Source organism: Penicillium macrosclerotiorum (assembly GCF_028827735.1).
Source record: "Penicillium macrosclerotiorum strain IBT 26536 chromosome Unknown utg000003l_segment0_segment0, whole genome shotgun sequence".
Lineage (NCBI taxonomy): Eukaryota > Fungi > Ascomycota > Eurotiomycetes > Eurotiales > Aspergillaceae > Penicillium > Penicillium macrosclerotiorum.
In genome coordinates, this window is record NW_026643083.1 from 2,811,048 (window position 1) to 2,835,540 (window position 24,493).

General features: G+C 53.9%; 7 protein-coding genes across 7 annotated transcripts; 5 read left to right on the forward strand and 2 right to left on the reverse strand.

Moving 5' to 3' along the window:
- Positions 1 to 500: 500 nt before the first annotated feature.
- N7462_003905 (uncharacterized protein) lies at positions 501 to 3,610 on the forward strand (the record flags this gene model as incomplete). Its single annotated transcript, XM_057075631.1, has 3 exons — positions 501 to 1,557; positions 2,347 to 2,998; positions 3,457 to 3,610. 3 exons carry the CDS (start codon positions 501 to 503, stop codon positions 3,608 to 3,610), a joined length of 1,863 nt encoding a protein of 620 aa, XP_056935136.1.
- Positions 3,611 to 5,173: 1,563 nt separating this feature from the next.
- On the forward strand, positions 5,174 to 7,209 carry bgt3 (uncharacterized protein; the record flags this gene model as incomplete). The annotated part of the gene is made up of 2 exons (XM_057075632.1): positions 5,174 to 6,948; positions 7,065 to 7,209. The coding sequence occupies 2 exons, from the start codon at positions 5,174 to 5,176 to the stop codon at positions 7,207 to 7,209; spliced, it is 1,920 nt and encodes a 639-aa protein (XP_056935137.1).
- A 1,077-nt stretch (positions 7,210 to 8,286) lies between these two features.
- N7462_003907 (SRR1 family protein) lies at positions 8,287 to 9,388 on the reverse strand (the record flags this gene model as incomplete). The annotated part of the gene is made up of 2 exons (XM_057075633.1): positions 8,287 to 8,663; positions 8,860 to 9,388. 2 exons carry the CDS (start codon positions 9,386 to 9,388, stop codon positions 8,287 to 8,289), a joined length of 906 nt encoding a protein of 301 aa, XP_056935138.1.
- Positions 9,389 to 10,672: 1,284 nt separating this feature from the next.
- On the forward strand, positions 10,673 to 11,564 carry N7462_003908 (copper acquisition factor BIM1-like domain-containing protein; the record flags this gene model as incomplete). The annotated part of the gene is made up of 3 exons (XM_057075634.1): positions 10,673 to 10,889; positions 10,965 to 11,278; positions 11,355 to 11,564. 3 exons carry the CDS (start codon positions 10,673 to 10,675, stop codon positions 11,562 to 11,564), a joined length of 741 nt encoding a protein of 246 aa, XP_056935139.1.
- A 1,901-nt stretch (positions 11,565 to 13,465) lies between these two features.
- Positions 13,466 to 14,499, reverse strand: N7462_003909 (uncharacterized protein; the record flags this gene model as incomplete). Its single annotated transcript, XM_057075635.1, has 2 exons — positions 13,466 to 14,360; positions 14,426 to 14,499. The coding sequence occupies 2 exons, from the start codon at positions 14,497 to 14,499 to the stop codon at positions 13,466 to 13,468; spliced, it is 969 nt and encodes a 322-aa protein (XP_056935140.1).
- Positions 14,500 to 15,001: 502 nt separating this feature from the next.
- N7462_003910 (DUF3425 domain-containing protein) lies at positions 15,002 to 18,090 on the forward strand (the record flags this gene model as incomplete). Its single annotated transcript, XM_057075636.1, has 5 exons — positions 15,002 to 15,073; positions 15,133 to 15,220; positions 15,511 to 15,964; positions 16,736 to 16,745; positions 17,497 to 18,090. The coding sequence occupies 5 exons, from the start codon at positions 15,002 to 15,004 to the stop codon at positions 18,088 to 18,090; spliced, it is 1,218 nt and encodes a 405-aa protein (XP_056935141.1).
- Positions 18,091 to 19,809: 1,719 nt separating this feature from the next.
- On the forward strand, positions 19,810 to 24,066 carry N7462_003911 (uncharacterized protein; the record flags this gene model as incomplete). Its single annotated transcript, XM_057075637.1, has 2 exons — positions 19,810 to 19,848; positions 19,960 to 24,066. The coding sequence occupies 2 exons, from the start codon at positions 19,810 to 19,812 to the stop codon at positions 24,064 to 24,066; spliced, it is 4,146 nt and encodes a 1,381-aa protein (XP_056935142.1).
- Positions 24,067 to 24,493: the final 427 nt, after the last annotated feature.

The following is a 24,493-nucleotide window of genomic DNA, read 5'->3' on the forward strand; positions in this document are numbered from 1 at the left end:
ACTGATATGTGCCTCATAGCTTCGACACAACAGTTCGGGGTATCCGAGCTCTCAGCATTCCCAACTTCATCAGCAACGTGCAGGTCTCCCACCCATAGGAAGACATAGTACCGCATCGCCATCGTGTTCAACCGCATCTGTGACCCCAGCGCCATATACTCCAACTCATCACCACCTGGGTAACGGCCTGGTTCAGTCCCAGAGCGCATACGGACCACCGCCGCAAGAAAATAACTTCTATACGGCCAGCAATCCCAACTCCTATCCCACAGCCACAGCTTCGGTGCAGTATCCTTCCAGTGGTAAGCCAGATATTCCCCTTTCCGTCTCTTTTCTTTTCACCCCGAGTATCAGTCATCCACCAGCCACCTGGAGCTGAACTGCCATATTTAAACATCTGACATCCCCTCTTTCCCGGGAAAAAACAAACGCACCGGTACAAGGCGCTCTGATCAATGAAAAGTACCCTAATGTATAGTCTTTTAGGATCATCCGACCTAATGGCCACCACCGCCCAGATGCAGCGGCCTTACCCTCCCATCTATCAAACCCCTCAATCCAATTCACCAGCATCAGTAGCCTCTCAGGCACATGATCAACATGGCCGCAACCTCTATACTCAGTCGCCTCAAATGCCATCCCAGATGTATGGCTACCCGCCATATTCGCCGATTCCGCCGTCGCCATATGCGGCTCATCCTTCTCCCCAACCCCATCCCCTCACGTCACAGCCCATGATGATGCCTCCGCAGACGACCACCGCGCAGATGGCACCTCATCAACCCACCCATATGCCCAATGCCGCCCTCTCCAGCAGCCCAGCCATGAAAATGGACACAATCCCACCCCCCAGCTCTTCACAACGATCAATGCTCAACCCACCACTCCCCACACCACACAACGCCGGTATTCAACCCAGCAACCTCCACCAAACATCCCCTCTCGGCACTAGCTCGAGCGCTGCACCCGGCCCAATCCCGGCCACCACGCCGCTCGTGGTGCGACAGGACAGCAATGGCGTGCAATGGATCGCCTTCGAGTACTCCCGAGACCGTGTCAAGATGGAGTACACGATCCGGTGTGATGTCGAATCTGTGAACGTCGACACCCTCAGCCAGGACTTCAAGACCGAAAACTGCGTCTACCCACGTGCCTGCTGCAGCAAGGACCAGTACCGGGGCAATCGGCTGGTCTACGAAACCGAGTGTAACGCCGTCGGCTGGGCGCTGGCTGAATTGAACCCTGCCCTGCGGGGAAAACGCGGCCTTATCCAGCGTGCCGTCGATAGCTGGCGCAACAGCAACCAGGATCCTCGTCTGCGCAGCCGCCGCGTCCGCCGCCAGGCCAAGGTCAATTATCGCAAACAGTCCATAGCCCCACCCACCCCACACATGGCGGCGGGTCCTGTTGGTGGCCCGAGCCTCCCAAGCACCTCAGCTATGCCGCCGGTCCCGCGGCCGAATATTGGCGCGCAGGGCCCGCTGGCGATGGGCCCGCCGCAGCTGCACCACCATCATGCGCAGCCGGATGGCAGTCCTAAGATTGAGGAAGTCAGCGGTATGTTTTCACAGATCTGATGTGCTGTTTTTGCTTTTCTCCTCTTCTGTTTACGACCTGCTTTCTTTCGACGTTTCCCTCTTTGTTGGGGTTGGAAGACAATCTGCGCGGCGGGATCATCCCGATGAATATTCTTTGTTTTTTGTTGTTATCCTTGAATCCTCTCCCCCCTTTTGATTCCCTGTTTTATTCCCTAATTCTTCTGTTGCCTTGCTTCTGGAGCTTTGATGGACCGGATTGTGTACGAGGCTTCTATTTCTTTTTTTATTCTCTGTTCTTCTGCGACTGATCTGAAGTATATTTGTGTGTACGTGTATCCGTGGGACTTTCTATGTGTTGCAGGAGTGAACCTAGTGGTGCCATTGTTGACAATGATGGCTGTTTGTACGAGATGTATTGCACGATGTATCTCTATCTGGTCAGAGACAATGGCCTGTCTCTTGGTGCTTGCCTTCTGTCATGTTCTTGTTTGCTTTTTTTATCTCTCCCTTTTCTTGCTCCGGCTTTACTTTTTCTTTCTTTCTTTTTTCTCTTTCTTTGCTCTTCTTCTTTTCTTGACAATTTCCATACCCTGTGCTGTTTTGCTTACCATTCGATGCCGCCGCGCAACCTCTTCAAACCTCCTTTCCTCCCACCATCTTTTTTTCTTCCTGTCCGAAGAGCACGCCGAAGACCCGCGTTCTCCCAAAGACCAAACAAAGAAACAAACCAAAACCTGTGTACCAGCGTAGGCTAATTTCTCCCCGGCTTGGCTTTCCTTTTTCCCTCGATAGGCACCGACTACACCAGCGCTCCTCAGCGCCCCGTCGAACCTGGCCGACTTCCACCCGCTGCACCAGACCTTCACCCGGCACACGTCTTCCATTCGACCGCCGTTCCCCCCCTCAACCGCCGGGCCCGCGATGCCCCCGCTCCTCCACGACCCGGGCCTCGCCCCGCTGGCCCGGCACCCGACCATTGCGACGGCCGGGCCCGCGGCTGCCTCTGACGACGAGAGCAGCCCCACGAACGACGACCTCTTCCGCGCCCTCCCCGCCGGCAAGCGCCGCACCTTCATCCTCGTCGAGGATCCGCAGCGCGGCGCACGCGTCCGCGTCAAGGTCATGCTCGACAAGGTTAACATGGACGAAATCCCGGACTCCTACCGCGCCACTAACGCCGTCTTCCCGCGCGCCTACTTCCCTGTGCAAATGCGCGCCCCCGGTCGCCCCGTCCCGCCGCGCCGCTTCCTTCGCGGAGTCGACGACGACAATGCGCCGGAGTCAACGCTTGGCCGGACGCTCGTGCCGGCGCCGTCGCTGGACGGCGAGTGCGAGGTCGGCGTGCCCCGCTTGTCACGCCGCCAATGCCAGAAGGAGGTGTGGCTGAATGATCTGGGGTGTCGGCTAGGATGGAGTCAGAGTCGCGTGTTTGCGGGACGGAGGCTGTTCTTGCAGCGCTCGTGTAAGTGATGTTTCTTTTTCTTTTCTTTTCTGTTCTTTTCATGTCTTGTTTTTTACCTTTATGGGAATGGCCTTGTTCGTTTAATGTCTATTTTTATCGTTGTTTGGACTTGGGATTCGGGGCTTGTCGATTCCTTTTTTCTGGAGCTGGGTTTATACTTCGATGTCACGGGTGTATGCGTGTGAGACGGGGGGCGGGCTGACCACGTGCCTCCTCAACGGCTGAGACTGTCTCAGCCCGTCGAAGCTTTTCTGGCTTACCAGAATTGGTGTTATTTCTTTTCTTTTCTTTTATTTCTTTTTTTTTGAAACACGAGCTCGGAAGCTCCGATCTTTCTGTATTCCTGGGATTCTCGTTATCATTTTCGGGGGAGGTTGTTTACTTCTTCGTTTCGCGGCCCTTCTCGCTAACCTGCTCGTAAATAGTGGATGCCTACCGCAACAAGATGCGCAGCAGCATGCTGGCTGCGGGCCAGGATGCGACTGAGATTCCCGAGCATTTCGACACGCGGCGTGGCAAGCGCCGATTCTTGGAGCGCCGCGGCCGGCATGTCGAGGCTGGCGGAGCTGGCAGTGCGGCACAGCGAAGTGTGGAGGAGGTTGAAGGGTAAAAGGGTGAGCAAGGGTGAAGGGATAGGGGATAGATATTTCATGGAGAATGGCCTTGCAACGGCACAAGACACGATGTATAGGTTCTCCCCTTCTTCCTTTCCAGTAGAAAAGGGGACCCATAGCACACGAGTATATCTCTGTGATGTGGGAATTCACGGGATCATGATTACGAGTCGACGATACCTTTTTTTGAGCAGCGTTTTGATTTTTTTCTTGGAGATGGAGGAATCCTTTTTATGTGCCGCTTTTGATTTGATTTGATTGGATTTCTCTTTCTATCTTCTTTTTCGTCTTTCCTGATTGACATCGTGTGTTCACATGTCTTGGATGAATGCTCCACGGCTGTGCGTCTTCCCTCCATCGCCCTTGATGGACGGAGATCGGGTTTCTGCAGGGATCAGGCTGGAATGGACGGGATTGGTTGGCGCAGGAATGGCTTTGGCTGGGGCCACAGGATGATCGATGGTTGTTTCTCTCTTCTTGTGTCCACAATGCAGTTCCCTTGAACCCTTGGTCGGCTATTGCCTGTTCGACTGCTGTGCACTCTCCCCCATCGAATCCCATACGCCAGACGGTTCCACATCGGTATACTTCGAGATCCCTCGGAGGCGGTAGAGGTGCCGCCCCTGCTTCTCAAGTGGAGCCGTCCCTGTCGGCAATGGGGATTCGGGGTGACAAACGTAGAATGTACCAATGTAGCCCTGTATCAATATCCACTCTGTAGGACCCCTGAATTGAGGCTGTTCGAGCTGTTATGTTGATGCTCTTCTCTTTTGATGGCTGTTCCCCGGGTCCGGAGCATTTGGTCACCCAAAAATAGACGCGCGCTGACTGGCGGGCGTGGGCCTCGGACCCACTGCTCCACCGTGACAGCAGAACCCTGGAAACGAGACCCTGGACCCTGGCGTCAACCACGACCAGAGAGACTCCCCACGAAGACATCGTTGCTAGATAGACGTATCGACGATGCGCGATGCCCAATGCTCAATGCTCTCTGCTCTCTGCGCTCTCTCCTCACTCACCTGCTCTGACGGTTTTTCCCCACCTTTCCACGGCTCTTGGAACGGTCATGGCCGGGATCGGTCGTCCGATCGTCCACGGGCTGACCCGTGAACGTCTCCGTTGTCCCGGCCACGATGTTGTTGACGCCGGGCCGCATTATCAGCGGACGCATTCAGCCTCGACCAACACCAACCGCCACTTCGAGGGCGCAAACTCAAAAATTGAGAATCCTCTCTTCTCTTCTCTTCTTCTTCATCTTCTCTTCTTTTTCCCTCTTTCTCCTCTTCTCACCTTCTCGCTTCTCCTGCGCCCTCTTAACCCAAGACCCCAACTGCGCCTCAGCTGGAATCCTCTCAGGCCCACCTACCCACCGGCCCAGCCATAATCCCCTTCTCCGAGGAACAGTGGATCGACAGCCCATGCGGCATGCTCGTTATTATCTGACCTCTCATTCCTGCCTCGATCGTCCTCCCCCTGCATCCCTCCTTTGTCCCCTTCTTCAAACAAATTACCTGCCTAGACTGAGTGTAACCCTGTGAGTTCCCGTCTTGTTCTTTCCAATGAACCCAGACGACGACTTCTACGGAATCCCCGCGCCGCCTCCCCATCGCAACTCCTACTCGGCACGACACAATTCGACCGTCACTCCCGGCGTCGACAACCTTGGCCCGTCTTCTGTCGGCGGCGGGATCAGCGGCATCGCCCTCGGTGTCGCCAACAGTCACGACCGCTTAAGCGGCATCGCCGCCGTCCGCGCCATGGACCACCATGACGGCTTCACCGGGCCCGCCGAGCGCGGCTACCACACCACGGGCTCCGATAATCCCTACGTGCCCCAGGCCACCGGCTATACCAGCTCAGAGTCCCTCCGACCCGAGATGTCCTATGGCTCGCACATGGCCCTCGGTGCTTCGGGCGCCACTCCTGGCATCCAGACCCCCGGCCAGTCATCCACACATCTAAGCGATAGCAGTGCCAATCGGCGCAGCATGATGGATCAGCATCCCGGCCCTTACGCCGGTGGTGGCATCGTCAGCGATGGCCCCTATCAGCGACAGTCCCAGTATAGCACGGGGAATCTTCCCGGGGTTATCAACCCCGATGACATTGCGGACGATGGGGAGGACGAGTTCATGCCCGCGTCCCGGAATCGGGCCTCGCAAGGCGCGCCAGCAGCTGCGGGCGCCGCAGGGGGTGCGGTAGCAGGTGGCTTCTTGGGCGGGATGTTTGGTCGAAATACCCATGCCAACCCCCAATATGGCCCAGTTCCGAGTGGAGCTGGCGGCTTGGAAGCGGGAGCAGGCGCTGCACAGGAGAAAAAGGCCCTGGGCGGGAGCATGCCAGGCCGGAAGAAACGTGGGTTGATCGTGGGTCTCGTGCTGGGCCTGGTGATTCTGGGCGCCATCGTCGGCGGCGCGGTGGGTGGTACACTGGGCAGCAAACATAGCGAGGGGTCCGGAAGTACTGATACGGCCTCATCGGATGAAAGTACCAATGGCGATCTCACCAAGGACTCGTCAGAGATTAAGGCGCTCATGAACAATGATAACCTGCACAAGGTCTTTCCTGGTATGGATTACACACCCTGGGGCGTCCAGTACCCCCTGTGCCTGAAGTATCCGCCCTCCCAGAACAACGTCACCCGCGACATGGCCGTTCTCTCCCAGCTCACCAACAACGTCCGCCTGTATGGTACCGACTGCAACCAAACAGAGATGGTCCTACACGCCATTGACAAGCTCGAGCTGACGGACATGCGAGTCTGGCTGGGTGTATGGATTGACTCGAATGATACCACCACTACCCGCCAGCTCAACCATTTGTACGATATTTTGGACGACACGAAGCATACCTCCATTTTCAACGGCGTCATCGTCGGAAACGAGGCTCTGTACCGGGCCGGCTCGAGCAAGGCGAGCGCCGAAAAGACCCTCATTGGCTATATCAACGACGTCCGCGATGAGGTCAACAAGCGCAACCTCGACATGACCATTGCCACGTCCGACCTAGGCGACAATTGGAACGCAGACATGGTTGAAGCTGTCGATGCTGTCATGTCCAACGTCCACCCCTTCTTCGCCGGTGTACAGGTCGACGTCGCCGCGGCGTGGACTTGGTCCTTCTGGCAGAGCCACGATGTCTCCCTGACGAAGGGTACCAGCAAGAAGCAGATCATCTCCGAGGTTGGCTGGCCGAGCGGTGGCGGTAAAGACTGCGGCGATAGCCCGGTCTGTGACTCCGATACCCCAGGCTCGGTCGCGAGCATTGACAACATGAACCAGTTTATGAATGATTGGATCTGCCAGGCTCTGGAGAATGGCACTGACTATTTCTGGTAAGTTTTCTTCATTGAAGCTGGTTGGATTTAATTTCTTGCTTTCCTTTCTTTTTCTTCCTTTTTTGGATATCCAATATTCTTTGCTGCGTGGTCACGATCTAACTCTTGCCCAGGTTCGAGGCCTTCGATGAGCCCTGGAAAGTCCAATACAATACTCCCGGCAAAGCGTGGGAAGATAAGTGGGGGCTTATGGACGCAGCCCGCAAGATTAAACCGGGCTTGAAAATCCCATCCTGTGACGGCAAGACCGCTTCGTGAGCAAGAGAGCAAGAGAGCACTCAGCATATCAAAACACCGGCCTCGTTCTTTGTTAACGGGATTATGATCATGAAAACAGCACATTTGCCTCCATCACCTCCCTATCTCCCTTTCTTTGCATGCATATACTAGCCCTGCTTCCTCCCCTTTCCCTCATGACCTTACCTCTACCACACTTCCTCCCATCCATCTATCTATCATCATCCATTGTGTCTCTTCCCCCGAAATTCCCCTTCTGATTTATCCCCAATCCTGTGGGACACGCATCTTCGTCATTGTCTAGCCAGTTGACTCATCTGTGAGACTCCATCGCCATTGTCGCCACTGCTTTCAGCGGCGCCCAGCTCCATTCCTCACTATGTTTTCCCCGCGAGGCGTTAGGTTTTACATTCCGAACCCCCCTCCCTTTCCCCCACTCCTTCCGTACGTTGAAAAATACCTTGTGCTTCCTGGATGGAGCCTTTCCTGCATGAGATATCGAGACAAGAGGTCTCTTGTATGTGTTTTGCGGATTTGGGATCTTTGATGTTATTTTATTTTTCTTTTGATTATTATTTTTTTTGGGGTGCCTGTTATGTTACGCGGTTTTCGATGTAGCGAGTTCATTGTCATCTAGTATACAAATCGTATACCCCGTTGTATATCCTGGCTCATCGGGTCCTGTCCTGTTCACTCACTTCCCCATTGTCTAAGTGTTGCCAATATTGTAGAGCTGGCTTTTTGCGTAAGCTTCACCCGGCACGCCCCAAAACTCGCCCGGCTCGCAGGGCCAGCCAGCCCCCTCCTGCCCCGGATCACTGCTCTCTCCCCACACCGCAGACAGAAAAGTGCTGCTTCGTGCATTCAACGACGTGCACCATCCCGAAGAAAACCAAAAAAAAAAAAAAGAAAAGAAAGTAAAAAGGGAATCTCACTACCAAAACTCCAGCATACATGCAAATGCAAAGCATCTCTCCCAAAAATGAAAGAAAGAAAGAAAGAAAGAAAGAAAGAAAGAAAGAAAGAAAGAAAGAAAGCGCCCATCGTCTAATTACCAGACCCAGCGGCAATGCCACTCAAGTCCTCCTCCTCTTCCGCTCATCCCCGCTTCTCGTCCTCTTCAACGCCGGCCCGGTAATAAAGCCTCGTCTCCCAGAACGCATGCTCCTGCGCCTCGAACGGTACCAGGGCGCGGGATTCTGCCCGTCGTGCGTATGCCTGGATCGCCGCCGCCTCCTCGGCGTTCTCCAGTGGCCCGCCGAAGACCATGCACGGGTCTGAGGAGAGGAGCTGCTCGAGATGCTTGCGCTCTGCGCCGGGGCAGAAGAGGAGTGTGTTGGGCGTGATTAGGTCGAAGGCGGCAGGGTGCGCGATGACTGTAATGCCGAGTGAGGTGAGGAGTTCGGTGTCGAGGGCGTTGAAGACGGGGTCTTGGGCGTAGATCGGGAAGGAGAATGGGATGGCGGTGTGGGTTTCTGGAGGGGAGGATGTTAGTGAGTTGGGTTGGTGATTGGATGGAGGTGTAGATGTAGAATGACGGTGATGCGGATTCTCATGATAATATCAGATGAGAAGGGAAAACGGGGATGAAGGCGGCGAGAGACAATATAGAGGAAGAGGACAGGTCGCAGAAGGGTAGGGAAAAGGGACAAGGGGCCTCTTGTCACGCACTCATTAATTGGTTCTTTATGCTCTCCAGCGCTGCGAGCTGATACATCGACACACTCCGGCGATCGACCCAGCCATCTCGCAGGAACCCGCTCGGGCTGCCGAGTCCAATGCACACCACTGCGTCGACCGGTCCGCGCACTGTACTACTCCCCTTCTCTTCCTCGACTCGGACGCCGCCGCGCTCCTGGGCTCGCTCGTCCAGCTGTACCTGCAGCCGCGCCCATGTCTTGGAGCTCTCCCATCGCTCTCGGTGCCCGTGGTATTGGGCCTGGAGCTCCTCTAGCGTCAAGCGACTCGGCGCCTCAGCCGGCCCGAAGACCGGTTCTGCATTGTCCCCCACGGAGAAGTCTCCAGTCGTGGAGGTGATTGTCGCCGCGGTGGTCGGCATACTGCCCCGCACACGGCTGGTCCGCATTACGCGCCGCACGTTGCTTCCAGAGGTGACATGCGTCCAGCCGTCGTCATCGGTGACTTGGAGGCGCTTCTGCACCGACACGGTGGGCCGCTTCTTGCGAGAAGTGTGTGGCATTGTTATATGAGGTGGTCTCTAGGTGTCAATTGAGAGACTGTATGTGATTTGAGACGAAATTCGTGCTGTCACGGAGGGTTCGTCTCTTTTTTTTCTGTGGAGAGGCCGATGTTATCGATAAGCCGATAGGGTTATCGATAGGATTAGTCAGCCGCGTGTCTCCTCGTGGAACGACATCGGGGGATGCGACACTCCCGGAGAATGGGATCCTGTCGGATGGATGCTTGAGTACAATGCACGAGAAATAGAGTTCAAATGGAACATACAACAGTTCAAGGATCCTATTCCAAATTAGACAAGACGTCGTTCCAACAACAGGGCGAGATCTCGGTGGGGGAAATCCCAACCAAGTGGGCCATGTTTATTGAGTCTTCGGTCTCCACTTTTGCCTAGGTCGCGAATGCATGAGTGCGCACACCGTCTTCTCTGGATGAACAGGTTCATCAATCGGTCGCGCATGGAATCGAAAGTCGAGATGCTTATCCGACCGAGTCAGGCACCAGATGCAGAGGTAAAAATAACATGCGTCCACGTTTTGCCATCACGCGAAGCTAAAGAGGACTCCCTCCCCACATTTCTCGACCGAACTCGAACCACATCCTTCGCTCAACTCGAGCAACTGCAGGATACGCAAGATACTAGGACTTACTAGGTCTTCAGGGAAACAATTGGCTGGTTGCACTCCCTCATCACTTAGCTACTTATGCAGTCCGGCTAAGCGCCGAGTCCCAACTGCCCAACCCCTCTGCAGAATTACTGTTTAGCGTCGTCCCTCGGCGCTTCCAACACAGGACGCCCCACCAATCATCATGCGGGACCTGGTGATGGCACTTGCAGACGGCCGTGATGATCCCCGGCAACCCTGCTCTCCGCCGCCACTTCTGTCCACTGAGCGTCCGTGCAAGCTGCAGACTCGGTCACATCTGGATCCTGCGTTCTGACTCGCCCGCCGCACCATGGCCGCACTACATGAGCGGGCACCCCTCAAAAAGAGACCGATCAGCCCTCGTTATTCCTCCGTGGCTTGTGTCTTGGTCACGCTTCGTTCTCGTTCTGGATTCATGTCCATCGTTTCCCACCACCGTTGAACCCCTCTGTTCTGCAATTCAGATGAGAAACTGAACGACGCTGAGCGTCTGGTTTCGCGAGACACTGAATACATCGGGCCGGGTCCCACGGATTGCTTATTATCGCTTGCTCCTCTCTCTCGCCACCATCGTTCGACTGCTACCGTATTCGTTGCGTCTGTAGCTCGATTTCCATCCGCAAACCACATATTTCACCATGACTTGGCAACAGTCGTTATCGCGATGGGTCTCCCTGATGATCCTCGCCTGTGTCGGCATCACGCACGCTCACACCGTCATCACCTACCCCGGCTACAGAGGAAATAACCTGCACACCAACGGCACTGTCGGCGAGGCGGATGGCTTGGGTGTCGCCTGGGACTCGAAGAACAGTTCATTATACTACCCGTATGGCATGGAATGGATCTATCCATGTAAGGCCCCATGACAAGAGACTTCCACAATGCCATGCAATGTCTAACCATCTATGTTTTCTCCCTTTGGCTTAGGCGGTGGTATGCCCACATCTAAGAATCGTACCTACTGGCCCGTCAGCGGCGGTGCAGTCGCCTTCCAGCCTGGTTGGTTCCAGGGCCACCAGACGGCCTTGATCTACGTCAACATCGGTCTCGGCGAAACTCCTGAGAACATGAGCCACCCGGTGGTCTCACCGTTCCAAATTACCGGCCCATCCAACAACCCCTGGCCGGGAACCGTCTGCCTGCCCCAGGTCCCGCTGCCAGCCAATGTCAGTGTCAAAGTTGGCGACTATGCTACCATCCAGGTCGTGGAAACCGCAAAGCACGGCGCTGCCTTGTATAACGTAGGCTCTTTCTCCCCTCTCTCCCCGAAGTTCTTTCCAATTCAATCCCAGCCATGCTTACTCGTGCGTTTTGCAGTGTGTCGATATTATCTTCGCAGAGGACGGCGATGCGAAGGTTGCCGACGTGAACAGCACAAACTGCTTCAACTCCAGCGACATTAGCTTCCAGTACATGTACACCACAAGTCAGATTGGCTCTGGAGCTGCAATGCTCATGCCCCCACAGCACACATTGCTCGCCATGGTACCTCTGGCATTGGCTGCTCTCTTCGGGGGCTTGATGTAGTCATGACCCGCAGCTGCAGTCCCATTTCCTTTTCCTCTTTTGCATCTGCGTGCGAATCGTCTTGTTGTTCACATACCCTTTCCCTTGGTTTTGCTCGAATAATCTGTATTGCTTAAAAACGCCCCCTGCCCGTTGGGTGGTCCCGACATGGTCTCTCCTCCTTGATCGGGGAGGGCATATCTTTCTTTTATGCTCTGACTGTCTTTGGCTGTTGGTTTGGCTCATTGGTGTCTATAGGCGTTTAAATTAATGATTGACAGCCGAAGAATATATATATACGTTCTACCTCAAATCTCGAATATTAGCTGAGAATTCCGGTATATGCCTTGAGATAGGACTTTCTGAGCATCTGAACAATAAATAATACATACATAGGTTCGTAAAGCCTATTAGAGAATAAGTAAGACTTTGGAGGTAGACAAGCACGCTGTATTTTCAATCATAGTCATCTTTCTTGTTACCCCTCTAGACCAGTACTTAGCCCTGCATCTCCAACTGTGCCACAATATAGGCAATTTTTGACGATGGTAAGTTGAGTATATTAATAAGAATTATCAGAAAACGACCAACTCGCCAAGGAGCCAATGCCTATATTATGTACATGAGGTGTTGCCCGTGGATTCTGCTGAAGGGCACAGGCTTGAGATATATTCTACAGGAGTCCTCTTGCCAAAGCAAACAATCATTGGTTTTATGTTTTTGACGGCCTCGAAAGTTGCCTCAAAAGGAGATTCTATATGACAGTATGAGGATACAAGTCTAGGGTGTGGTGTTTGATCACAGTCTCAACCAAAGGACTACCATGTTATCGACTGTAGAGCCTCCAAGGACCTATGAGTGTCCACAAAGCTGTTGATTTGTTCTGGCGTCAATAGCTGGGTCTTTCCTAGTGGAAAGAGATGGGGAGAAAGGGTCGGCGCACATGCCGATGGAGTTTCATGAAGGACTTCCGGTTAGAGTAGCAGTATCCGTTGCTGCAGTAGTCGGCTCCGGGCAGACAGCACTGTCTCGAGCAACGGATACCATATTGGCAACAATAACCATCACAGAGCCACGGGTGGCTAGAAGGACAGGAGCTCGCCTTCCACTCCAGAAGTGTGAGCTCGGGGAGGTGCTTGGCCAACTGCGCTGCAAGAGGATTGGCCAGGACCCCGGTGAGGAGGGAGGAGCCCAAGAGGAGGGCAGAAGTAGAAGGCTTCATTTTGAAGACAAATGAGAGGGAATATAATTTTTTTCCCCCCTCTTGCTGCGTTGATACTCGAAAGCAACAAGAGCTCATGTTCGAACATACGAGAAACCACGACTTTTATAGAAGAATCTCTCGCAAACTTGCAAGGCTCCCCGATGTATAACAATGCCCCTATAGCTGACACTAGAATTGACGTTCAAATACGAGGATCCCCAGTTTCCTACTTCCCAAAAGGCTTAATAGCCGTCTAGCCGGCCACCAAGAGTGGTCATATGCCGGACTATCAGCTTGGATCGACAGCTAATCCCTACCGCTTAATCTTGGTTTCATTGCAATCACTCGTATATCCCCAATATTTTGTGTCCCTGAGCTCGTATTCAACATTACACTTTGAGGAACTGAATATCCTATACTGCGTACTGGATCCACTGGGCGGTTGGAGTTTCTCCTGCGAGCCAGGGGTTGGGACAGTGACAGTTCACAATTGGACCGGTCAACCAGATTTGCCTCGGACGTTGGTTGAAGACTAGCATACGAATAGTAGGACTCAATGAGTTGCCATCTCGTTATCACAGTAGCTCAACATATATTGTCTACCAAGTCTATTGAGCGTTTTCGTCTGTGATAACAAGACCTCTGAGGTTCAAAAGGGCAGTAATATCATTTCTTGGATTAGTTGTACAGGCTCAAAGCTAAGTATATGTGAAGGCATTCACCGCACCCACCCTTCCTTCTTCATTGCCTCCATTGTCCAGTTCTCCAACTGCTCTGCAAGCTCCTCATTCTTCGCCGCACCACTCTGCCACCATGGCTCCCCAAACCGCCGGAAAATCTCGCGATACATGCCACTCTGCTCCGCCGTCATCTCCGGACTCGCCGCACAGAACAAACTAGTCCACGACCCCTTCTCTGCGGGAAATATCAGTCCCAGCCTACGTGCGACCGAAAATATACTCGTCATGCCCAGCCCCGACTCCGACTCCTGCAGCGCCGAGGCCAGGTTCGTCTCGACCATTCCCGGATGCACGGACGATACCCAGATCTCGCCCTCCCCGTTCCGCGCGCCGAGCGAGCCGGGCCCGTACATCCTGTGTAGTGTCTGAGTGTGCAGGATGTTGGCGAGCTTGCTCTGTCCATACCGCGCCCACGGGCTGCGTGCATTGAGCGAGAGGTCCGGGAAATTAATGCCACCCTTGGGCGCGGCCAAGTGGCCCGATGAACTGAGGTTGACGATGCGCACGCTTCCGGGCGGAAGTGTCTGGGCGGTCCGTTGCAGCAGTGGCAGCAGGTGGGCCGTCAACACCCAGTGGGCGAGGTAATTGGTCTGCCACTGGGCCTCGTGGCCGTCTTTGGTCAGCACGAAAGGGGTCGCCATGATGCCGGCGTTGTTGACGAGCCCGTGGAGGGCTGGTTCGCGGGTCAAGATGTGCTGGGCGGCTGTGACGACGCTGGCAAGGTCCGTGTGGTCCATTTGTAGGAGGTCGATGTTGGCATTAGGGTGTATTTTCTTGATGTTGGCGATGGCAGCCGTGCCCTTCTTGGAGGATCGAGCGCATAGGTAGACGTGGGCGCCATGTTCAGCCAAATGGGCGACGGTATGGTAGCCGCTGTGGAATTGACGGAAATTAGCAATTTAGGACTTCAATGAAGAGAGGATGGAGGGGAGACTGACATGCCGGAATTCCCACCGGTTACTATGAAGACTTTGCCCTGGAGATTGGGAAGTGTATTGGGATGGAACGCCATAGTCGCTAGTCACAAGGCACGAGTATTGGAGTCAATGGGTGACAGAGGTATACAATAGTCACAGAGCTCCAGAGTTTTGATGATATGAATGAAATTTGATATCTAGGTGTGGCTAAGGTGCTTTTTATATAGTCTCTTCTTTATCCCCGAGATCCTTCAAGGCTCATAGAAGACCTCCGGACTTTAGATACCGTGAGCCAGCTGCATGGTGCTAGAGGTTAGCATCATCGTCCAAAATAGGAAAACATGCGTTGAACAGCGAGACTTCGAGCTTAAAGTGGAGAATGTGAGCAGGGTGCATGACGCTAGACCCAAGTGAGACAAGTGAGACCCGTCGTGATCAGGAAGGGCCATCTTACTAAAGGCCCGAATTGCGCCTCAATGTAAGCAAAGACATATCAGTTCCTCCGGTCCCCGATCGTAAATGTGAGCAGGCTGCATACACTACTACCCGCGTTGAAAACACCTGCGAAATTCATAATTCCCCCCCACAAGTATCACGATGAGGACATCTCAGCCTGTCAAATCCACCGCATTCTGCATCCAGCTCACGTCGATGCCACAGTTAGCGGAGGTGCGTAACCCCCTAAGCTTTCAATCAGCACAATAACATGATTGACTCACTGTACACAGGCAATAAGGGAGGAAGATGATTGGACCGGGGTTAAGGATGCTGCAGCACGCAGACGAGCACAAACAAGACTCAACACAAGGGCATATCGTAAGCTTTAGCCGTGTTCTCTCTTTCATCGCCCCAGCCTGTATAATCTAATAGGCCATTAGGAAAACGCAAGGCCTTAGCAAAGAAAGCCGAATCATCTGGCACCCCAAGCGAGGTAGCAATCAAACCAGAGGCGTGGGTAGACTGCTGGGACATGGAGCAAGAATCAGTCTCCATCGTCCCCGCACGCCGAATCCAGCAACAATACAACGCGAGAAAGCCCTTGCTACTAGAAAGATCCAAGCAATCTCAAAAAGAGCAATTCAACATGGTATTTCCTCTGTGTCCAGATCACCTCATCACCTTACTTCAACTTAATGCCCTCCGCGCCCTGGCTGTCAATCGTACCCTCGTCTCGGGCATCCTTACCACTCCGCTTGACTGTGCTGAGGAAAAAATCCACATTATCCCCTACCCGACCAAGCCCGAGCTACTCCCACCAAAATTGCTACCCACTGCCCTTCAGCAGACGGTGCCGCACGGCGACTGGATCGACGTTTTCCCATGTCCCGAGGGACGAGATCGCCTGATCCGGGCGGCCGGCACCTTTGATGAGGACGATCTGTGGGCCGACTGCATTGGTGGGCTGTTCGAGGGCTTTCCCGACGACGAGATTGAGCGACGCGGCATCATTGCGTGGTCACCACCCTGGGATATCTCGGGGTGGGAGATGTCGGAAGGGTTTATAAGGAAGTGGGGGTGGCTGTTTAACGGGTTACCGGGAGCGCTAGAGGCGACGAATCGGTGGCGGATAGAGAGAGGCGAGGAACCATTCGCTCGGGATGACTCTATAACACATTCAATTTCTATAGCGCCGCCGTGTACTCTGTCTACAACTTTGTCTTCTTAGCTAAGCTGAATGTTTTGGCCCTTGAATATATTGAACAATTTAGCAGTATGCAACTGCGTGGTCTCGCGGAAACCGGTCGGAAATATCTTTCACGTCCGTGTCAAATCGGGATATCCTCTAGCCAGCGAACTGAGTGGAATTCATTTGGCTGTAGGAACTAGGTTTGCTATAGTAGGCACTCCAGTAGCTGATGTTGATAAATGTCTGATAAGGTGAATTCTTTCAAGTGCTGCTGCTATTGCTAAATGCGGCTCTTAAAAAGTCAAGGCAAGACTTTCTATGAGAAGTAGTTGAAGCAGTGAATATGAAAAAGCGTTGAAACCCTTAAAAGACCCTATATAGATGAGAAAAGTATAGTCAAAAATATGAGTATAACGCTATTTCGTTTTGCTATCACAGCTTCATAGTATATGGTATAATAAAGGGAGGAGAGAAAGAAAGAGTTTTAATATTGAAGGTGGTGCAAGTAGGAACCTGGGTAGATGTAAAGGTGTTCCTTTATTCCCTTAGAAGGAGGTCATGATAAACTAAAGCTATTGTATCATCGGTTGAATAGCAACAGAAGGTGATAATATATTAATACCCTAGAGAAGAATAGAGGAGAGGAAATTACTAAGTTAATAAGAAAGAAGGTGAAGTAAAGTCAGTTTTAAGGAAGGTGAAAGTAAGGTGAAAGTAAGGTGAAAGTAAGGTGAAAGTAAGGTGAAAGTAAGGTGAAAGTAAAGTTTATATAAATACCTTAGGAATAAAGATATTTCCTATTTAAGATATAGTATATGCTTACTTTAGTAGGAAACTCTACAACGTAGTAGACTATAGTACTATTCATATTACTTTTAGCTTTCTCTTCACTATCTTTATTATGGTAGTATTCGCAAAGTAGGTTTGCTAGCATACTTTATATGACAACCTGTTAGTAACTCTGTATAGAAGGAGGGAACTCGCTGCCAAGGCATTCTACTACCACCGATCTATCCCGGGCTCGAGTGCTGATACTTAATCCCGAAAGGTGTCACATTATCATTAGTCAGCACCTACTTCATATTTCGTAGCGACTATCATCTGTCGCAACGACGACGTCTTCCGTATCGCATGCCTTGATACCCGGCTTCTCTATGCGTGGAGAGGCCTGTTTGTCCTAGATGTGAGAGAGATGCTAGCAACCAAATTCACTGTCCACCGAATTCCGATATATCGTGATTTGGATCCTATTCAGTTATCTTCTAAGCTAGCTAGGAAGGTGCGGTTTATGACCAAGTAGGTCAGATGAACTGGTTTGGAGGGTAACTGTGCACTGAACTTCAACTCCCTCTTCCAGACCATCGGTCGTATCCACCGACTAGGACAGACCGCTCCGCAGCGGGCCTGGGTCCTCTTCCAGGACCACACAATCCAGCGCTGGGTATAATACAACAACACCACGAAGGTTCTATCACAGGTAGCCGCCCAGTTCCACGACGCCCTCTCTGAGCGTATTTCCGCGCAGGCCGCACAGGCCGCGCAGAGCAAGCAGAGCAAGCAGACCCCGGCAGCCCCAGGGCAGCCTACCGCGCAGGGCCCGGCAGCTTCTCCTGCGCAGCAGACTGGCGGCAATGGCGGTGATGGCGGCAATGGTGGCACTGGTGATGGCGGTGTTGGCGATGGCGGTGATGGCCAGAACACCCGTTCCGAGGAAGAGGCGGAGATCCAGCGGCTCGCTGGGCGTCTCCTGCAGGACATGCTCGGCCTCCAAGAACCCCCTCTGTGCGCAGGCCGCGCGACGATGAGCAAGGTCGATGATCTCGGCCTATATGGCAGGTCCCAGACGTCCAACACCTCCTACTCCCAGCGTCGCTCAACCAATCGCTGGACCCGAAACCAAACCGCGCCTAGCACCCCGGGCCACTCTTGCGTCAAGCGACGTGACCGGCCGTGGACCGAAACCCCCACGGCTAAGTGGCTGCGGTCCACCCCAGGCCCTAGTACTCCGGGCGCCAGCACGACTTCAGTCCCTAGCAATCGTCTCGATGCGGAAAAATGAAAGACGTGGAAACTTTATTCTGGAAGTGGTGCAGCTAGTCATGTCAGTGCCTCGTTTGCTGGCTGTATGGCTCGCTGGGCTTCCTCGTCGTTTCTTAGCCAGATTGTGTGGCTTCAAGGGAGTGGTGAAGGGCCGTTCGGGGGTGCGGGAGCTTGGGGTGTGTCGGCGAAGCTAGCTAGGAGGTTGTCTCGTCCCCCAAAGCTGTGCCGCTACACCGCGGAAGAAGACACATGGCAGGGAGAAGACCTACCAATGCCATAGAGGCAACTATCATTCAGCAGTGCATATCATCATTCAAGGTTAAGACGAATTTGCGAATGGTTTACGAGTTGATCCAATTGAATGTAGCCGCGGTGGGATTCAACTACCCAACGAGGCGGATTGAGCCTATCATCAATATGAGGGAATAGACGAAATGGATAGTCTTGTTCAGGGCGGATGCAGAAAATGGTTACTGGGCAATGCCTCTGGCCCAAGAGCATGCGCACAGAGAAGCGTCCGAGTTTGGGCCGAACAGGCTTTTCAATGCGGTATGATCAATAGACAGGATCACCGGATGATCAGCGCCTATTACCACCAGCCACCGGATTTCTAAGAACAATGGTCACCTTCACATCTTCTACCTTACCTTCCGTAATAGGTGAAGAGGAGGACTGGGCTACCGCTAAAGGGATAGCTCATCAGGACCACTACATAGAAAAATTCTGGGCGTATCAAGGCGCAGATGGCGGCCGTAATGGCACCGCACTTGTGTCCAGCGACTCATTAGACAGATCGGTATCCCAATATATGTATGAGCTTCATGATATCGCGTACCAGCGGTCAGCTCACGGGTTGAGACATGCCGACTCAAGTCACTGTTGGGAAAAGGCAGCGGCGAGGGCGTGGTATCCAGGGCCATGATAATGCAGGCTGCATGACCCTTTCCAAGGTGATCGGGGCAAAGGAAATCAGTATCTAAGGGTGGCCCTTGATAGAAGCCAGGGGAGGGATCTAAGGATCCGAGGAACGGAACATCGTTTTTATAGGACGCTGATTCGAGGGAAATATCAGCCTACGCCTAGGCTCCTTCGCACCGAGGATTTCGAGTTAGAAACGCGGTATTGGGTCTGGGCCGGTGGTCCTCGCAGAATATGCCGTAATAGCAGATGCTGGCTCCAAATCATCGACAACCAATCATCCGTCAACTATAGCCCGTAAATAGGTAAAGAGGTAAATAGGTAAACAGGGTGGCGGAGATCGGACTGTACCTTGCGCGGGCCGGTGGTACCAGCTTCCTGAACGGTGGTTGGGCGCACGTTCTCCTCCCGAGTTTCCCAGTCATGACGCAAGTTTCCTCCTTCCCGAACCTCACCTTCTCTGCGCATGTAACATTACCAAGATTTCTTCAGACCTCGAACCTCCCTCACCCCCCACCTCCATTCAACATCCCGGTCCTATTCTTGCTCACTGACTGACTGTCATTCCTTCTTTTGCTACTCCCTCCCATTGCATACGCCCTGTTCGGTCTTTTCTCCTCGGGTCCCGCCTAATTTCTATCCTTCCATAGCTGCTGCGCGTCGCATCATCCTCTCATCTTTTTTAGTCCCGCTGCGACACCCATCATCTCCGAGTTGTCCATTTTTTCCTCGGACCAACCCCGGCGCTGCTCAACGCAGTGTCCGGTCGGCTATCCGATCCTTCCTGCTCTTATCCCGCTCAGCTCGGGCCTGAGCAATCATGTTCAGTCGGCGCAAGCGAAGCTCTTCCCATCACCAGGTATGTCTCCACTGTGATTTCAGCTCTTTCGGTTTTCAACCCTCTGCCGATAGGCATTGAAATACTATGACGGCTGGACTGTACGCTGACCATTGACCTGCTCGCTTCTAGCCACTCTCCACATCCGCATCGCAATCGGCACAGTCTGCAGCCAGCCATGCTTTCCTGAAATCTCAACCCTCCTCGAGTAGCCTCTCTTCAGCTGCCGCGGCTGCCGCTTTGCGCAATCTCACACCCACCCCGACCCCCATCGAAAATGTCCAGACAAAGCGAATGGTCCAGCGGCGGGCCTCGACGCAGTCGACCGTCAATCCAGCAGCCGGTCGTCGCTCCGCAAGTGTGAGCGGCCCCCTACGCCGGACAAACAGCTCAAGCTCGATGACCGCAAGGACTTTTCGTGAACCGTCCCCTCATCGCCCCTCTACCAGCTCCGGCCCTGTCGATCGACCCGGGAACAGCCCCGTGAATGTTCCCCCGTTACCATCGTTGCCGTCTCAGTATGCATCGAGACGGACACCGAATCGACGGGCGGCAAGCATGGAGCCTTCAATACGATCATCCCCGACATCCCCGCCCCGTTCAGGCGCAGGCTGGACAAATGTAGATCGCGGGCTAGAAGGAGGAGCCTCAATATCACCCACAACACACCACCGCGTTAGCAGCTTGAGTACGGTGCCAGAATCGGATCGGCCATCCAGTCGGAGCTCAGTCAATTTTTCATACCCCCGAGGCGCGCGGCCGAACTCCCCGACGTTGGCGACAGAGAGTCAGCCGATGAGCTTGAATGCTGCTGCGGATCAGGATGTTTCATCGCCGAAAGCCCCCAGCCCCCAGCAGACCATCTCAGAACACCCGGTGAACGTTGGACAGAGGAGACAGGGAACGGAGATTGCGGAGGGGAGCCATTCGATGAATACAGTTGGCAATGCGGTCGCGGCAGCCCAAGCTGTCAGCATGCTGAAGGGTGGTCCCGGAGCGGACCCTACTCATGCAAGGGCCGAACGGGTCGACCACGAAGCATCGGTGACCAGCCCAACCGCATCCCGTGCTGATCGCGCACCTGCATCAACCGCTGTAGCTGGTTCAGAGGCTGAACATCCGGCTTCACGACCCGTTCTTGAGCGATGGCCGTCCACCGTCCCCGAGGAGCAGGAACCAGAGGAGGTGGGTCTCAACACGCCCATTGTTACCGGCCCGAGATTGCCAGGTGCCTCTCCGGCAATTGATCGTGACGATACTCTGTCAACTCCACAGCCATCCCCTCAGCCATCTCCCAAGGCCGAGAGACAGCACACACCACAGCAACAAGATGCCCATCTGCGCCAGTCCAACAGTCCCGGCCGCTCGGCCCGTTTTGCCAAATGGCTTTCTGTCACTGCAGCTGGAGATCAAGTCCACGAGCCTCCTCCAAGGTCAGTGTCGCCAGTCAAGTCTGCAATGAAGCATCCTCGTGGAAACTCGCTATCACCGGATCGGAATGTCAACGTCGCTGGTCGGGTTATCCATCCCGCTAGCGAGATATCTGATGGCACCTCGGTGGCTTCGGATGAAGGGGCTCGGGTTGGTGTCAGAAAGCGACCTGTCAAGGTGAGCTTTGATGATGAGGCCGAAATTGTTGGCGTCGCAGCTAGTCCTCCCACGTCCCCGGAGGACTATTTGCCCGAATCCCCTCCAAGCAAACCCAAGTCTCGTATGAGCTGGCTTGGTGTCGGCAGGAAGAAGACCTCGCCGTTGGACTTCTCAACGGGCGATGATGATTTCGACGAGGTCATGAAGCCCCGACCCGCCCTACCATCATTTGGAAGTGTACGAGCAAACAGAGATGGCGCTAGCCATGCTCCTCCGATTCCAGAATTCAGTGATAATGAATCAACTACCTCTTCAGAGGATCAAGGGGTGGTAACGGCGGGGACCTCGTTTTCAAACGATCATGCCCTGGGCGGACTCCTCCCTAAGGTTCAAGCTAAAGAGACCCAGCAGCCACATGATGTTAAATCTGTTGAACAGCTTTCCGTCATTGGCAAGCCGTCTCTGTCTCAAGAAAAGTCTGCTTCGGGCGTCAAGGTTGACGGTGTCGCTATCGGGGGCTTGGCGGAGCAGCGACCCTTGGCTGGTGTCAACGCAACGCTACCCCCACCGTCCATTGCCGTGGAGCCAGCTACGCCACCGGTTGACAGTGATCGACCAAGCTTTGAGCAGCGATCAAGCCGGTCAAGTCTCGAACAGTATCACATTCCTGGAGGCTTCCCAGCTTCAGGCTCTGACCGCAATTTGAGGGCTTCTGCGTCTGCGAATTCTACACAGATGGCACAGCCTGTGGCAAGTGCCGTTCCCAAGCTTGATGACGTGGATACTGAGGGCGAGTCCGGGGACAGTGTCTACAGTGATGCCCCAGAAGACTTCGACGGAGACGGATTTGGTTCGATCAATGCCATTGTTGATAGCCGGTCCACCCCTCGATCTACAGGGACCCTAGGAGCCTCGAGTGAGAGTCGCGACACCACTCCCAAAGCGTCGGGTCGAATTGCGGCTGTTGACGGCCAATCACGAGATATTACAGATCAGGCCTTCGACGAAGCTCGCTCCCTTACGCCCACTCAGGAATCCGTTGATCGTCAGGCGGAAAATTCTCCTGTTTCACCTGCCGTTCATACTGGGTTCGACTCTCGCTACCCACCCATGCCCATCAGGTCGAAGATTGCACCTTCAACATTGCAGAATGGTATTACACAGTCAGAAATCAACAGGCAAAAACGTCCTATGTCTGTGGATGCTCATGGTACCTCTGACATGCAAGATTCCCGGTTTTCTAGTAATTCCTGTTCTCCTAAATCTGGGAAACCCAATGCACGCCCCGTTTCTCTTGGCCCCGCCTTCCAGATGAGAGGAAACAGTGGTGGTGGATCTGCTGGGTTCCCAAGCTCCCTTCGCCGGACCACATCAAATGGCAGCGATTCCTCGAGCAGCTTCAAACGCGCGAGCAACTCTACTCGTGGTGACGGTCCGATTTCCATGCGCCGAACCATGCGTGTCAGTCCGATCAACACTCGTATTCCCTCGGAACACACAGACTCTCCTACTGAACGCCGTCCCCTTTCAGCGGATTCAGGAATGGGTACGGGTACCATGCGAAAGACACTTCGAGGCCCTGGCGGAGAAGGAGATCGATATTCATTTTTCTCCACAAACAAGAAGGCGCCTCGTGCTCGGTTCACTAAAGCCCCTCCCAAGTCCATGCGACCTTCGAGGTTCGCAGATTCAGATGGAGAAGGCGATGAAGCCCAGCCGCAGATCTTTCGTAGCCGCTTTGCAGACTCGAGTGATGAGGAAGCGGGCGACAATTCCATGCGCCCTGTTCGTGGTATCCCCCGCCGCAGGGGAGCTCACGATGGAGATTCGACTGAGCTAGAAGACAGCTCTGAAGAAGATCGCCACCAGCGGGCCCCAGTGGTGGCTGCACCACTCCCTAATCGCACTCCGCCAGCTTCTCGCGACAAGAATGCGCCAAACATGTCGGGCTTCGCTGCTGTGGCTCGACAGCGCGGCATGAGCCAACGAGAGCTAGAGGAGTTTTTGATGCAGCCCCCTCGTGGTCGTAAACCAGGACTACTTACCCGCCTCGGTATCAAGAAGGCCAAGAACTCTGACAACCGAATTCGCAAAGCGGATGTCGAAAGCCCTTCCCGACGGGATACGCCACTGGAACGCTCGCGATTTGAACGTGAACAACTACGAGAGGAGCCTTCCTTAAATGGGAACCGTGGTGTGGTGACCACTGTGACGGCTGGCTCGCCTGAGCCAGCCTCGCCATCGAGACTGGTGAAGCGCCTCTCTAAGCGGCAGCCCGGCGGTGGTGACCATTGGCCGCTCCAGCCTGAGCCTAGGATCGACGCTTCCGAGCCAATCCCTGAGCACAGCCAGTGCCTCCCCACGTCGCCTCTGCAGACTACCAAGCCAGAGGCGCCTGCTGAGAACACTGAGCGCAATGGAAGCGCCGCCATTAACGGAGCCGGTGCGTCTGGGATGGTCGCCGCTATCAAAGAACGCCATTCTCTTCAGACCGCTGAACCCGGACAAGATATCAATGACGCTGCTTCCGATATCACTAGCACTACGGCCGAAGAGCCGAATGTCTCGGCGCGCGATGTGGTAATTGCCGGCTCTGGACGCAAGAAACGATTCCCTCTTCTGCGAAAGGCATTTGGACTACGAGCGTAACCCATGACCTAAGCTACCAGATCCCTGTCTTTATTTTTACGATGCATCAAGAGCCCAATCCGTCTTATACGTTTTAATGCCCTCCCTTCCCTTCCTTCTATTTTCATTCTCTGTCATTTTTTTTTGATGTGGGGTTCCTCGACCTTCCCTTTTCAATATTGATCTTGCGGTTCGCCCTTGCGCGATGGCAACGGGTGTGGATGTTCCTATTTTCGGAGTGGATCTAATCTTTAATGACTGATATACGCCTCCCACGTCACTTGGTGTCCTATCCACGACTGCCCCTCTTGTTATTACCATTTCCCTTCATTCCTCCCCTTCCCCTCTGTCTTATCTGGCCTTTTTGTGGAGATGGTGGGGAGGATAGGGTTGACAGCACGTCCAATCTGCTTTGTCTCCTCCCCAGCACTGTCGTGCGTTGGTGATT